At 37.5% G+C, this 16,670-nt stretch overlaps 1 protein-coding gene across 2 annotated transcripts in view; it reads left to right on the top strand.

Annotated features, from left to right (window-relative positions):
* Positions 1–16,670, top strand: part of rnf24 (ring finger protein 24) — a 32,329-nt gene that overhangs the window by 7,025 nt on the left and 8,634 nt on the right. For both annotated transcript variants that reach the window (XR_008632813.1, XM_020930532.2), the window contains exons 2-4: positions 8,196–8,345; positions 10,095–10,137; positions 12,228–12,269. Coding sequence is in view for 1 of the 2 variants with exons in the window: in XM_020930532.2 (XP_020786191.1) it covers positions 8,203–8,345; positions 10,095–10,137; positions 12,228–12,269 (228 nt within the window). In the remaining variant the exon portion in view is untranslated. The remainder of the gene's footprint in view (positions 1–8,195; positions 8,346–10,094; positions 10,138–12,227; positions 12,270–16,670) is intronic.

The following is a 16,670-nucleotide window of genomic DNA, read 5'->3' as shown; positions in this document are numbered from 1 at the left end:
CCATTACAAACATACAGTGCATTAAAAGGTCAGTAAAAACAGCTGTAGTCAGTGTACTGTCAAATAGTTCTTCTCTTTTTGCTGAAGTAGGTGACAATCCAAAATGAACATATTATCTTTGCAAAATATGATGTAGACAGACTAATAACGCATGATTACTCGAACACATGTGAATGAAACAAAACACAACTCCACATCTGTTTTGAGGTAACAACATTTTAACATGATTTAAATCTCTCAAGAGTAAATTTTGCCTAACATATGACCTTTAAAACATCAGTAGTCACTCCTGTTTGTGGTTTCTTGAGTAATAATCAGGCATTGAATGACAATGGCAAATCAACACATTCTGTTTTTCAGCCTTCGATTGCCCTGCCGTCGCTTTTGTCAGCTAACATGTGTTGTGGATTACAAGATTGGTTCACTCACGGCTTTAGCTCTGTGACTGAGATACATTGTTTTGAGTTCACAAATGTCACACTTGTGATATGACTGATTTCACAACAAGAGATTATTTTCTTGCTCAGCTACTGTATAATGTAGATTTGTTTAACAATAAATACACGAGTAAATCAGTTTAACAGTAACATTGTCCTGCGTATGTCCGTTGAATGCAGTGTGCGGGGAGATGTTATGTAAGAGGGTGAGGCAATGTACGTATGACTGAGTGAGAGAGGCAGATGGTGGGAGACGGAGAAGGAAAAGGAGGAGGAGGAGAGCAGAGCAGAGGAGTGCAGAGACAAGCCAACATCTGTCCAGACGCATAGCTCCCATTTCTGGATTGTTTTTTGTTGAGGATGTTTGGTATTTGACAGTTTATCTTGTGGTTTATATCCTGTTGTCTAAGTTAAAGGGCCAGTATTGCACTATATTCTGACTTGTGTTATAGTGGTGTTTCCTCATCACAAACAGACCTGGAGTCATGTGGTAATACAGGATGTGCTCCACTGTGTTTTTAAACTCCATACACCTTCACTAGAAACATTAGAATGATTTCAGGCTTAGAATTGTCCTTCTTTACTAAACAAAAGGTAAAAGGTAGCTGTTAACTTGAAAACCACCACATCATGACATCACAAGGTGAAACAAAGCATTTTGAGCATTGGAGATGTAGACAAACTAATAATAAAGGGTGAATGAATGAAAAGAAAACAACCTCAGGTATGTTTTGGTGAGGTAACATAGGGCTATCAATAGATTGCAATCTTGACTTTAGAAAATGGGGGGTGTATTTGGGGGACAATACTTGGTGTATTTACTATTTATTGTTTTTTATTCTGCTGATAACCTGGATCTGAGTAGATTGTTTTGTTTCTGTATATTGTTTATACTGAAATGACAAATAAATGCTGATTCTGATCTCATTGCTAAGACAAGCGGATTTTAATCGACAGGTCTACAGCCAAACATGTGGCAGTAAGAGCACGTGGTGCTGATGAGGATTTACGTTCTCTTGTTTAGGAAAAACACCGGAGCCACAGCGTGTCCCTTTGCCCCTCACGTGTTTACAAGTTTTGATTAAAATCTAGTGTTCACAATTTGACTAAATTCTCTCTCTCCCTCTGTGTGCGCAGTGCCGTCTGACAGCTCCTCCCCCTCCCTCTCTGATCCAGCTGCAGTGCCTCACCTTTTCTCCTCTTTCTCTCCTCTTGTGCTTATGATCATTATAATCCAAGTTGTGGAAAGTAAACGATTGTTTTCTCACAGTTAATGAGTGAAACGGGCAGTTTTTATGCTAGCGTGTGTTATGCAAGTGTGTTTTACGCAATTGTGTGTAATGCAAGTGCAAAAACTGCCCGTTTTTAGAATGCATTAAAAGTGAATGAGAACGGCCACACAGCCCGCGCTTTGGCACTCGTATGGAGCAGCACGTCCTGTGAGCTTAGATTTCAGAAAATAGAATCCACCCTATTTTTGATGCTCTATGTTTATAGGCGCATATCCAGATCAGAATATATAGAGAACATGACGATAAAAGCCTGTTCAGTCAGTTGTTTTCACTATAGACCTGTAGTTTTAAACGCGCCCAGTCATGTTTGATTGGCTTTCCCATTCAGAAACACAGAGGTAGTGGCGCAGGCGCACGTTCTGTTGGAGCTGCTGGTGGGGCCGTCCTCACGTTGACATGCGGCTGAGGTTTCGTGAGGTTACGTGCCTCAATACTGACGTATGCTGTGTGGTTAGGGCCTTAGGCTTAATGTATTCCACAGATTTTAAATGTGAATATCTCTGAAAATATTGGTCCTATCAACACAAAATAAAAACTGTAATGATCCTGACACCGTGCCCTTTATGCCTTCATGTTTTTAATAAGATGGAAGAAGATCGAATCGAAACTTGACATCGATCAGTATGGAGGGGAAAAAGTTATTCTTTTTTATCCCATATCGCCCAACCCTCGGTAACAGCATGAGTCAGTGTAACATGTGAGTCAGTGTTGCTTAATGCGGCACCTTTAAGTTATCTGAGTTCAAATGTAACTGTCTTTAGGTTTATGCACACATCAGGAAAACCAAAACCAAACACTAGTAGTTAGCTTCAGTGTGATTGTTTTTGTTGCAGAAAGGAAATGACTTTTGAGCGTGGCATTTTCTAGCGTATCTAAAAATAAAATGCCCAAAGTAAATGGTGCTTATGTGTTTGCAAGTGTGAATATACAGTATGTATGTTAGCAGACCTTTATGTAAGACACTAGACTCCCCTGAACATCTCTTGCAGCTATTGTTTTTTTTGGCCTGCATGTATACAGACATTCTTAGACTTAGCTGTTCTGTGGAGAAACAGCATGTAACAACACTCGAAATGTTACACAGTGCATCTTAAAGCCTCAAATACCAAGGCTTGAGTTGCATACTTTCATTGTAAATTACACCTTGGGGTAAGATTTCCTCATGTAGTCTTGGCAGATCTACGAGCTAAGAGATTCTTGATACTGACTGTCATCACTTCTTACCTTAAGGGTGTCAGTGTCAGAACATGGTGCTGTGTACATTTTATTACGGGGGAATGACTCTGAAATCTGAAGTGGGTCAAAGTTCATATCTGATTTGTCTCATAATAATGCATAAATTTGAATCAGCATCTTAGACTTTTAGTTAGTTGAAACGAATAGAGAGTAGTCACTGATTTTAATTAGGCATCATGATAATTACTATGTCAACTTCAACAAATGAGAGATGAGACAGTATATTTTAGGGATACATATTCATCATGGATACAGTTTCTTTGCAAAAGTGGAGGGATTTTAGTTATTTTTGTTGCAATACGTAAAGATTTGAGCTGTAGAGAATACAAAAAGTGAGTTCTGTGACAAAGTATTGCTTCATTCTGCTGTTTATTTGTTGCAGCTCAGGCCTTTTAAAGTCTTGTTAAAGTCTTATTTTTTTCACTAAGGTCTTAAATTTCGTTAGCTTGTTTTGTTTGTATACTCAATTGAACTGCAGTGCAAACAGGGGGGGGGGGGGGGGAAGTGAAATCATGTAACATCTAACTGGAGTATGCTCAAACAATACTTAGTTTGTCTTGTTAGAATGTTATAAATTATTTTTTGGCCATTTTACAAGCAATGCATACTACTATAAATTAATCTGAATGAGATTTTATAATAATATATTATTTATTATTTATTAGTTATTTAAAGCATTGAGTAATAGTCATTATTAGAATTGGATTTGGCATTTTTCACCCACATAATGGGTGCGATATTGGTCTTAATTTTCATTTAAGTGGTTTTTAAAAAAGTCTTTAAAAAGTCTTAAATTTGGGATAGTCAAACCTGGGGGATACTGTATTAGTTGCATAAAGTAGTTTCTCTATTATCGAGTATTGTATAATTTTTATTGGATAATAGAGATTGCCCTATTGTCAGTGGATGTGTAATGTTGCTTATTTGGGTCAAAGTTTATCTGATCTCTCCCACAATAATGCATGAATTTTAATCTGTCTTTGTGGAAATGTTATTGCTTTGTCTAGAATGTTCAACAGTTCAGATCTGCGGAGAGGCGTCCCTATTCACAGAAGGAATTATTGTATTTTTGAGCAACAGAAACACTCGTAATGAATAAATGTTAGTTGTTTAATGTCATACTGTGGAACATTTGAGGCAAAGACAAGTAGAGAGCAAACCCTCCACAAAAAAAAGCTGCGTAGTGCACCTTTAAATTAGAGCTGAATGAACAGGGAGTAGTAACTGATTTGTAGTGCGTAACCTTGATAATTTGCCAGCCCTATTGTCAGTGGATACTTGTGTTGCTACTTTCACTTATTTTCAGTTAACGTTTCCCCGTCCCTGTGTCGTTAAAATGGTCTCCGTTTGAACTGGAGCACTGCTGTAAAAGTTCAGTGATGTGGAGCCGAGGAGAAGTAGCCGACAGCTGAGACAACCCCGATTTGTTTTCTTGAGCTAATCTCTGCACCATGAAGTCTCCAGAAGGGTGAGTCTCTTTACTTGGAAGTCACTAGATTTGCATGGGGAGAAAAACAGACGAAAAGTAGGTACAATATTGAGCTGTTGGGCGCTAAGTGCTAACAGATGTTGTGTTGTATTGACAGCGATCGTGTCCTGTTCACAGCAGTGAGCAGCGGGTTTATACAAGCTTGTGAGACATTGTTTAATACCGGGAACATATTTAAGGGTATACATAGGATTAATTCAAGCACTGTTTTGTAAATTCTAGTTAGTATATGTTCTAGTATTTTTGGAAACGTTATCCTACTTAACAGAAGAGTCTTGCTGTGTCAAGTATCATAAATGCCATGTGCTCGAAATGAATTGCTTTTGCCGTGAGCACATATGGTTCATGTTAGTGACCCCAAAACCACAGTGTGTGTGTGAACTGGGTCAAGGTTATGACGTTAAAGCCAGGAAGAATACTTTGAAAATGTATTTAGTTACAGAATACCGAGTTGATACTTCGCAGCGATTTCCCTGGGGTTGTGACGCTAACTGTAGGCATATTCTGTCTGAGGTTTGTTAGAGTTTAATCTGAGCTTTCTTTCAACACGATCTGACCACAAAGAACTGGTTTAGTTGGAGCTACAACAGGTGAGATGATTTGTGCTGTTAAAAAATCTCTCACACATAAAATTACAGTCACAAGATATCTAGTATTAGCCAACGTTTTTTCAGTTAGTCACTCTCACCTTTTTGTTGAAAATCAAACACCTAAACAAGACCATGAGCATTTGTCACAGAATTAATCACGAGCTCCTGAAAATGTGTCGTTTAAATCCATTTTGTACTTTTTCTTGAGCTTTCAGACAACCTTTAAAAATGCTTTTGACAGTGCTTTTCCAATGTGCAATGCATTGTCTCACCACGGTAACTGCTGAACATTCAACCATAGAGATTCATGTAAAACACCAACCCCAATGTGATGCCACTACAAAGTATAAATACTTTGTAGTGTCGTATTTTGTTACAGTGTCCCATCATAATACTGTATTCTGAACAATATAATATTATAATGTAAAACCCAGTATTAGAACAGCTTTATATTTGATCTTTTGTTGTTTGTTATGCTTTTATTTATCACTATTTTTAAGGAAGCATGAAGGAAGAAGCACATGTACTCATCACAAGAACAGTAACTTTACCCAAAGGCTGAAGAAGCAAATGTACTCACCACGAGAACAGTAATTTTACCAGAATAGTTTACTCATGTATTTAGTTACTTCACCAACACTAACAGATTTATTTATCACTATTTTTAAGGAAGGATGAAGGAAGAAGTACATGCACTTGCACTCAAGAAGAAGCACATTTTACCAGAATAGGTTACTCATGTATTTAGTTACTTCACCAACACTAACAGATGTCCAAACACAGCTGTCTGGAGACATTTATCTGTAAACTCAGCTTAAATTTGTGGTCCTTCATAAGTCATTGTTTACTAAAAAATGTGTTTAAATCACGTTATAATATAATATTATCGTAAAAAGATATGAAAGTGTTAATTTTTTTGTTTTTGTAACCTGACTCTAGAGTAGGGGTCAGTTTTGTTATCATGCCCCCAGGACTCCGGTGGGATGTCTCTGGGAGGAGCAAACCCACAAAACTTTCCATTGAATATAAAGCCATTAGTGTTTGTGAAGGGGAGGAGCGCAGGACTCTCCCAAAAGGAGCCAGAGCTATTCCTGTCCTCCTCCCCTCGCTTTGGCTTATCCCAGGCATGTCTGGTCATGTCCCCCCATACCGATTGAGTAAGTTCCCAACCAAGAAGTTTCTAATACCATGAATAAACGATCTTTTTAAGGGTGTAGAGCTCGTTTAAAGGTGCACTATGTAACGTTTTGGTTGGGGGCTCGTCACCTCACTTGCTTCTTTCTATGGATATGTCATTTAAGCAGGTCTAACTTATATTTATTAAATTACAGATGGTTTTATAGCTCAAAAATACTGGCATTCTGACTAAGTGGATTTGCCTCTCCACAGATCTAACCTGTAACTTGTTCTGGTTTGGTTTGACAGAAGATAGAAAGGTTTAATGCCATACTGTGAAACATTCCAGATAAAGCAACAACATCTCCATAAAGAAAAGCATTTGCCAGAGCCCCCACCACAAAAGTTATGCAATGCACCTTTAAAGATGAAGCTGTGTTTAGTATCTGAAAATATTTTGTGGCTCTATATTTATAGGGTAGAGGGCATAAATAACTTCTATACTTAATGTTAGTATTATTTGTTTACCATCATTATCCTGCTTTGTGTCAGTGGCTTAAAATAGTTTAAATTTTATAATTTATCTCAATATTTCTCTGCAGCTTCTCAGTTTCAAAATTTGTTATTGTGACAGGCCTAGGGAACACAAAATTAGCAGATTTTGTACCTTTTGCTTTATTTTGTTTTTCACTCTGGTGGAATATAACAAAGTAAACGTAGTAAAGAACTGTACTTAAGTAAAAAATATAGGTATCTGTACTTTAATTAAATATATTTGAAAGTGAATATTCTCTACATTTACTTCATTACATTTGACAGCACGTATCTCTACTTTCTATTGCACTACATTTTTGAGCAGGACTGAAAAATATTTTTTATTATAGTTTGAGACCTGCTGCAAAAGGCTGAGATTGTTAATGTTTTTCACAGTTCATAGTTTGAATGAACAAAAATATCAAAATAAAACTCAAAAATGTAATGACAAATTTCAGCACGAATGTTTATCAAATGCAAAATCTGCACAAAATACCTTACTTTATACACTTAAAGTAAATTTTTAAACAGGTACTTCAATACTTTTCCTTAAGTTTATTTTTTTATGTGACACTTTTACATAATTTTTTTTTGCTCAGGTGTTTTTACTTAAATAACAACATTGAGTTCTTCTACCACCACTGGTCTTTGATGAAAACTTTGTGTTAGTGATTACTTTAGTACAATAACAGTACTATAGTCCCAGATTTTCCTGCATGTTTTTGTTGGCATTATAAAGTTAGTTTACCAATAACAGACTTAGGTCAAAAATTAGGTGCTATTTTATGTTTTGTGTTTATTTTTTGTCATTTTGAAAGTAAAAGTGTCTCTCATTTTGAAAGTGAAAGAACCACATCTCATTCCTCAGGCCCTGCTGTAAAGCTATTTGTGTTTCAATTGAATGATGTAATTAGTCAGTTATTTTTATGGGTGGCATTGCCCCTTCTTGTCAATTGATACCTTGCAGCTAAGGTCATCAACATTCCCTGGGGGTGTGAAGCTGACTGAAAGCACTGCTCCGTCTGAAGCGCTGTTACTCAATTTAGACTTTAATCTCAGCTTTATTTTCACACAACCTGACCAGAAAGAGCTGATTTGGCTGGAACTACAACAGCTGAGATGATCTGTGCACTTAAACAGGACCATCAATGCTCAAATTAACCACAGACTCCTGAAAATGTGTTGTTAAAATCCATTTTGTATTTTCTCTTGAGTTCTCTTGAGTCTTAAAGCATATTTGGCTGTGTTTGCTAATGTTTGTATTGTGTCTTACTGGGAATTGGTGAACTTTCCACCAATGTAGACATGCATAACACCCCCCCACTTGATGTTATAGTAAAATAACAGTTGTATTTATTTTTGGTCATTCTGAAAGCAAAGTCCCCCCTCTCATTTTAAAAGTCATCTCTTTCTACATCAGGCTGTGCTTTAATGCTATTTGTGTTTCAATAGAATTACATAATTAGTCAACCTGATTTTCCTTCTTGTGCCTCTTTTCCAGATTATCCATGAGCTCCGACTTTCCGCACTACAGTTTCAGAATGCCAAATATAGGGTTCCAGAACCTTCCTCTTAATATCTACATCGTGGTGTTTGGGACGGCCATCTTTGTGTTCATCCTCAGCCTCCTCTTCTGCTGCTACTTAATCAGGTCAGATCTGCAAATCCTTCTCACACTTTTATTCCTCTGAGTGGTGTTTGGTGAGTGTCGTACAGACAGTGGTTCAGTCTGTAACATTTCAGTCAGACTAAACCATTTGTAACTGTAATAAAGCACATTTTAACCCTCATCACCAATACCATTTAAATACACACATATATCTAGAAATTATGATTCTTATATTGTATTTTGTATTTATGTAGTTTCAATATCTGATATATTACATACAGCAATACAAAATAATGCAGTTTGAGTTTATTGGAATAAAGCAAAGATATAATAAGATCATATTAGATGGCCAAGGTTGTAAAACTGTAGCATATGCTAATGCTATTGCCCTGCATGACACTCATCAAGTATATGCATTATCATGTTAATTTTGATTTTGACTTTTGGTAAACCTCTTACCTGACGGTAAAAGGGTTCAACAGCACAGTTTGGAGACACTGCTAACAATTTGTGACTTGCATGTCTAAATTATTACCATGGCATTAAAAATGAGTCGTAACCTATTTTTCCGGAAGCAGTTTCATCTTTTAATGTAAGACATAAGAAGCTTCCCTCAAAATTCACCCTGACATGGTAAGTACAGGCTATTTTTGCTTTGTCCCTGCGGAAAGAAAACACCAGATTTGGATGTGGCACCTTGACTCAGTGAAAGCACATTGCCATGTTAATTTACCAAAGAAATAGGGGTCAGATTTCCCCTCAATGCTCCTAAAGATGCAGCCTCCCAAAGGGCCCATCACGTCTGCCAAGGCCATTAGTCATCAGGGCTGTTAGTCACCGTCTAGTACAGTGGTTCTGCCCTTTTGGTGCTCATTATAAAATAAAGGTAGTAGCTCTCTGTTAATGAAGTCTCATATTTATGGTGCCAGAGATCAGATTCAGGGCATGAAACTAAAAATCCCAAAAAGGACCGTCTAGAATACATAATAACTAAGTCATCCATTGTCTGCACTTATGACACTGTAGAGTTATAGTGTATAAGTTAAACAGCAAAGGAGCAGGCCAAGTCAAACAAGATCACGTGCTTGACTTTTGTTATCTTCTCTCTTGTTTTTGAACTCACAATTAGCTCTGGGCCCCTAGTCTCCAGTTCTAAACTTTGGGAGTGTCTGCAGCTTTATCTGCTGGTCTCTTTGAGAATCATGTCAGTTTCTCTCCTAGACTGTGCTGCTTGTTTTACAGATCCCTCTCACTCTGCTGCGAGGGGTTAAGGTTACTTTTAATGGAGGTAAATCTTACAACCTACATGTCTCATATATTTCCTTCCTTCTTTTGCAAAAATGTCTTTCAAAATTAGGCTTTTCTTGTCACCCATCCTTCTATCTTCCGTCCTCATTCAGTTCTTTTGCACTCGGTGTTAGGGTTATTTTGGTCCATCTACACCATCACATTTAGTTGATATTTTACCAGTGCTCTTCTGTGCCTACGGGTCTATCCATTGGGGCTATGGTCTCTTTGGCCTGATGATAGAAGTTATTCTTGTTAATGTGTAACTTGACTTACTATTGCGTTACATAGTAAGCCAAATATGAATAAACCACTGCTAACTAACAGAGCGCAAACCATCCTTTTTTGTTTGTTTACAATCTGGCCCAATACAAAACTTAAATGCCAAAATTAAACCTTTTCTTTGTGTTGTTTTTCTCTTGCAGGGTTTAGGGATAGTTACTTGACCTGGAGGTTTGAATCTCAGTTCTAATCAAGCACTTGTTTTTTGTTTTGTTTTCACAGACTACGGCACCAGGCACACAAAGAACTTTATGCCTACAAACAAGTAAGTATAGAAACCGACCAGGTCATAATGCTTCCTGTAATTTATTTTTACATAACTCTTGTTTTAGTAATAGTACTGTAGTCTGGGTTCAACTGGACGAGGCTGATTCGCACTTTCATTTTCATGTTCTCCAAAATATTCTCGAAACATTGCGTCACACATTTCCCCTTTTAAACGCATGGCCAGTTTGTGTCAAAACAAACATGACATCTTACAAGTAAAAATGAAAGAAACTGATACTTTGCAGTGACATTACACTCAGGGTGTTCTACGTGTATGTCTATGGCGGAATCTTCAGACCATGGAGACACAACGCACGCTTCAGCAAACACAGACAGAAAAGTTTTAAGATGGTCTGAAAAACTCAAGAAAAAAAAAGAAAATGGATTTAAACAGCACATTTTACATGAAAAAGGTGAGAGTATAAGAAAGCTTCAGACAGTGCAGAGCCTTCAGTTAGCGTCACACCCCCAAAGAATGTTGATAGCATCAGCTGCAAAGTATCAATAATTTAAATATGTTATATATATTTATTCTGACTAATACGAGGATATTCCAGTGGAGAACTTATTCCAGATGACTGTGAAAAGTTTTAGTGCCAATGATAATGCTAACTTACTGCCATAGTCATAGAACTGTAGATCTCGCATTGAGGACGGCTGTCTATTGGAATAAACACGTCAACAAAGCCGCCATCTTGGTACTGGGGTAATGCTGCTTTAAATGAATGAACATCAATCAGGGACAAGGTGATAGGTTCAGACCTGGTTTAGTCCTGGTTTAGTCCTGGTTTAGTCCTGGTTTAGGCCTGGTTTAGGCCTGGTTTAGGCCTCCTGGGTTAGTTCGGGATTCAGTCCTGGTTTAGTCCTAGTCCAGTTCTGGTTTAGTCCTGGTTTAGTCCTGTTTTAGACCTGGTTCAGTCCTGGGTCAGTCCGGGGTTCAGTTCTGGTTTATTACTGGTTCAGTCCTTGTTCAATCTTGGTTTAGTCCTAGTTCAGTCCTGTTTCAGTTGTGGTTCAGTCCTGGTTTAGTCCTAGCTTATTACTGGTTCAGTCCTGGTTCAGTCCTGGTTTAGTCCTGGTTTAGTCCTGGTTTATTACTGGTTTAGTCCTGGTTTAGTCCTGGTTCAGTCCTGTTTTAATCCTGGGTCAGACCTGGTTTAGTCCTAGTTCAGTCCTTTTGCAGTCCTGGTACAGTCCGGGTTTAGGTCTCCTGGGACAGTCCGGGGTTCAGAGTTGGTTGAGTCCTCTTTTAGTCCTGGTTCAGTCCTAGTTCAGTCCTGGTTTAGTCCTGGTTTAGTCCTCCTGGTTCAGTTCTGGTTCAGTTCTGGTTTAATCCTGGTTCAGTCCTGATTTAGTCCTCCTGGTTCAGTCCTAGTTTAGTCCTGGTTTAATCCTCCTGGTTCAGTCCTGGTTCAGTCCTGGTTCAGTCCTGGTTTAGTCCTGGTTCAGTCCTTGTTTAGTCCTGGGTTTAGTCATTCTGGGTTTAGAACACACATTTAGTATCATAGCCGAACAAAATAAAGTCTTGCGTATGAAATGTTCTGCTTTGCTCTTTTGTCTTCTTATTCCACTTCAAGTGCGGCATCTTCTCTCGCTGATACTGTTAAAAACCTTAGACCTTACCTTAGACCATGGACCTCCTGAACCAAAATGCCGGCAGTATTAAACGCAAGATCTACCGTTCTGTATCTATGACTTACTCCAAGCAGCTGAACCCATATAGCCCCTGTTCACACGTGTTTGGTTGCTTGAGCTGCGCGTAGACCAGGATGTGAGTGGTCAGACTTGATTGGGGGTAAACATGATGTGAATTTGAGTCGTCTGTTCACGTTAACGTCGTGCGTGAAGATACTTCGAGGTAAAACAGGCATGTCCATAGACTTATGTAACACCAGTAGAGGACAAACCCTGCATCAACACAGCACATTTCTATTTATTTGTCATAGCCTATAACTTATGTAACACTGCAAATCTTATGTGAGCAGAAATGTTAACTGCGTTTTCCCTTAAGGACCATTTGTTCCACATTTATACCTTAAATCACAGTGGCTGACTTTATTATGTTTTTTTTTTTCTAATCCTTTTTAGGTCATCCAAAAGGAAAAGGTCAAAGAGTTAAATTTACATGAGGTAAGTCAAAGTTACATCACTAAAACAGCCTGTGTGTCTTCATATCACGGTTTATTTGTTGCTAAAAACAGAGGGATAAGATTAGCTGCTGCAGTGAGGATTGTGTGAATGAAAACTGAATGTGATGATAGTTATATTTTGGGCCACAAAGTTCACACTGACATGACATCTCTGACAATGGGCCAAGTCATTTTTGCTTAACAAGTGGGTAAAATAAACAACAGTTCTGCGTGGTTTCAAAGAAGGGCTGGACAATTAAACGAAACATCAATATGGTTGGGGTGTGGCGAATGGAGAGCAGCCAGTCCTCTGCCAGTAAAAGCCTGTGGTTTGGAGCAGACTGAAGAATAGATCGACTGATATGGGTGTTTTCATGGCCAACGCTGTTATTAAATTGTTTTGTTTTTTGTATTTATTAAAGACAAAAAACAAAAAATATGACATTAAATAATACAATTACAGACATGAAAACAAGACACAAAAATATAAAATAATATATAAAACAATAAAGCTCCCTGCTATTTACCCCCAAAAACACACACACAAAAAAAGTAAATTAAAAAAATAATAATAATATGTGGTAGTGCAGCATAATCATACTGCTTGGCCCCTTTTTCTTTTGGCCTATTTATAATTTAATTTTCCTTTTTTAACTATGTAACTAATATTATTTTCTCCGTCAGCATTTCTTTTCATATTTTTTTCACTATGACCTTAAAGCATAATTTTGAAGGTATTTTATTCCCCTTTCTTTCCTTTTTTTTTTTTTTTTTTTTTTTATTTTTTTAATATATAAATCCTAGATTGTTTAGAATCCAGTGCCAGCTATGTCTTACAAGCTCTGCCAATATTTTTGCTTTGATTATTTTCCTCATATTATGTATTGTAAATTTACTAGAAACTCACCCCAGACCCTTTTTTATATTTGTTTTTGTTTGTTTTTTTTATCACTAACCCATAAGAGAGCTGTGTAGTCACATTTTGTGCAGTGTTCTGAGTTAAAGTAAAATAAAACTCTGTGTGTATTTTCTGGCAGTAGATCAACCCAAACAAAATACTGGCCTGTGCTGGTGATTTAAGGAAGACAGACAATACACTAAAAAGTTCAAATATGGGCCCAATATGTGTGTGGTTTTTTTTATGTTAAATGGTACAGATGAAAAGCCTGTACTTTTTATGTTCATGAAAAACTAAAAACGCTTGGAGTTTGTTTTGGGAAGACTGAATCAAACAAAATAAAAATTCATGATTGATCAATATGAGGGAAACAAATCATGAGTAATGTTTTTCCCATAACACCAGCCCTTTGTCAAAGTGTAGTAAATCCAGTTCATGTTTCAGTCTTCTGATGGAGTTGTTTATTATGCAGGTTCTGAACAAAACCCTACTTTTTAAACAGATCTAACCGCAATCACAATGTTTGCCAAAAAATTTCAGCTAGACCATTTTCCTAAATTGTGCAAGGAGCTTTTGGTTTTGGAAAGGAATGGAGTGAGCCAACATGTGTGTGAAGTCTAGGGTTGTAAAAGTATCGAAAATCGGGTTCTAAAAACTAGTATGGAAACTTGATACTCATTTGAGCAGGTATCAGTACTACAAAAAAGTCAGATTGCTGTTTTTGTGACTTAAATGTGCATTGTGTAACTTTGTTTTGGGGTCTGTCACCTGCTTGTTTTTATGTAAATGTCACTGCTAGGGCTGGGTGTCATTAAAAAGTTGCTGGTACGATACATACCTCAATACATTGGCCATGATATGATACATATCTTAATACAGTGAACTTTTGATTCAATACGATTTGATACAATATATTTTAAATTGATTTAATATGGTTCAATAAAAAATAAAGGCTAAATCATGGCTGTGATACTAAAAGTCTTTGTTAAACTACTTCTTGTGCCAAATGGAATATGAAACACACCCATTTTAATAATCAAAACGAATCAAAATGTCAAACGTGTTGAATAAACGAGTTTCCTTCTTCTAAACAAGCAACAAAACTGTAGCACTGTAACAAAATAATTTAGTCAAATGCAACAAAAAATACTCATAGCGATATTTCGATAAAGCAGCTCACGAAATCGATACTGTATCATCATATTAAACAATATGATATATAGATATTTAGATATTTTTTGCACACCCCTAGTCACTGCTTTCTCTGGAATGTTCCAGAGTGTGACGTTAAACAGCTCTACCTTACATTTATTAAATTTTAGATGGTTTTATAGTTCAAAAATACTGACCGTGAGTGACGTCGCCTCTCCACAGATCTGACCTGTAACTTTGTTTGGTTGGGTCTCCGTGAAGATAGAAAGGTTTAATCAATACCATACTGCGAAGCATTCCAGACAAAGCAATAACATCTCCATGGAGAAAAGCATTTGAAGGACGCTCCACTAGAAAAGTTACACAATGAACCTTTTGCTCTTTGTTATTGTATTATATTGTGATGTGTGAGCTACTGTGTTCAAATAATTTCCCTTGTGGCTCAATAAAGTCGGTCTAAGTTTAATCCTAATTCACAAGAAGAAGAAATGAACCTTTTCTGAATAGTTTTAGAATGATTTTGAGCTCGTGGCCTTGGTCTCCTCACGGTTGATCGGCTCTCCAGGTTAGAAAGTAACAGGGGCAGTTGATAACGTAGAACAGCCACACTGTTATCTCAATAGAAAACTGCTGGGGGTCTATCTGTTTGACACTCATATGCAAATGAAAGTGACAAAAGCAGGTACGTGTATGCGACTGTGACCGGGAGCGCTGGAATTTCCCACCGGCCCTTGAAGCCGTGCTGTGTGCTGTGTCAGACCCATCCTAAAGCACAATGGGAGTGCACCGAGCTCTATTTGTTTAAGGGCAGTCAATCATTGCAGACACACAAACACTGGGGGAATGACCCACATTACAGGACTACGACGTCAAAGCATCTGTTTGGAGAGATTACTAAAACAAAGTTAAGACAAATGTAGCGTAACCAGGACATTTTGGAAGGTCTTTAAGTTGTTTTTGCCAATGTTAAATAAACAGGTTTAACACATTTCAACAGTGAAAGCTCAAAGGGCTCATATTACACTATTTTCTGATCTATGTTTTAATGTTGTTTCCTTAGTACAAACATACCTGGAGTTGTGTTTTGTTTTATTCACACATGTTTAACACACAAATCCTACATATTTTTAGGTTAACCTCCTCTCAAACAGAAAACACTCCACCTTGTGAAGTGCTCCACTATGTTTTTAAGCTCTGTACACCTTAACAATAATCTTTTGGATAATTTCACCCCAGGAACTACCAATCTACTGAATTAAAGGTACAAGGTGGATGCTAACTTTCTGTTAAAATACCACAACATGACACCACAGAGGATTTTGAGCTTTGTAGATGTAGACAGACTAGTAATAAAGGATTACTCAATCTGTGAATGAAACAAAACACAACTCTGGGTATGTTTTTGAGAAGGTGACAACATTATAACATGGCTTAAAGCTCACAAGATTTGTGTAATTTTGTGTAATATAGGATCTTTAAACAAAGTTCAGATCTTATATAACCAAAACTTTTTGAAAGGTATTTTAGGACCTGTTCACATGAGAATACTTGCGGGTAAAAAGGACAAAATATTTTATCAGAAGTGCCTTTTGTTTAGATGGTGACAGTGTTTTTGGGGCTTAAAAACGCAAACATCTGAAACCACTTTGAAACATTGAATACGCTCCGCCGTAGCGTTTCTGTCTACACCTCCCAAGACGGAAAACTCTGGTCAGATCTGCTAAGGTCACGTATGCGTTTATGTCACATACATCACCACCTAGCCCCCTGGCATGCATACACAATCAAATTCCACACACTTTTGCGTCACCGTTTGCACGCAGATTATCTCCCAAAAACGCTTGTCTAAATGTGGAGTAAAAAGTGAAAACGCGATGCCACTTTTTCATCTTCTGTTCAGACTGTCATCATATAAATGTAGCCTTAAGATGGATGTTTTTGTGCCAATGTTAAATAGATCCCTTAAACAGGTTTCAACAGTCAGCGCTCCACTGTATGTGACACACATAAGGACACACTCTTTCACTCTGCATTCATTAGACAGTGTTTTCTGTTTATTCAGACCAGTGAAGGGCCCTAAAACTCCCCTGCTGCTGTATTCACACTCGCTTGTCCATCTAGTCTTTCTTTAAAAGGTGAGAAACTTTGTGGATGAAGGAGTGAGAGTCTCAGCAAGACAGGAAAAACAGAGGCTGCCAAAATGACAAACTCCCCTATTGAAAGTTGTGGTAACTGTCAGACTCTGGGCACTCACTGGATCCATTTTATCCTTTGTTTTGTGCTGAGTTGTCTTTTCAAAACTGTCTCAGATCAGTTACAGGGAGATCAGATCAATAGTGCCTTACAAAATGA

This window comes from Boleophthalmus pectinirostris, unplaced genomic scaffold (assembly GCF_026225935.1).
Source record: "Boleophthalmus pectinirostris isolate CB_2022bp ecotype Guang Dong unplaced genomic scaffold, ASM2622593v1 HiC_scaffold_22, whole genome shotgun sequence".
NCBI classification, from domain to species: Eukaryota; Metazoa; Chordata; class Actinopteri; order Gobiiformes; family Gobiidae; genus Boleophthalmus; species Boleophthalmus pectinirostris.
Note: the sequence above shows the minus strand (reverse complement) of the source record. Positions and strands in the feature narration are given on the sequence as shown.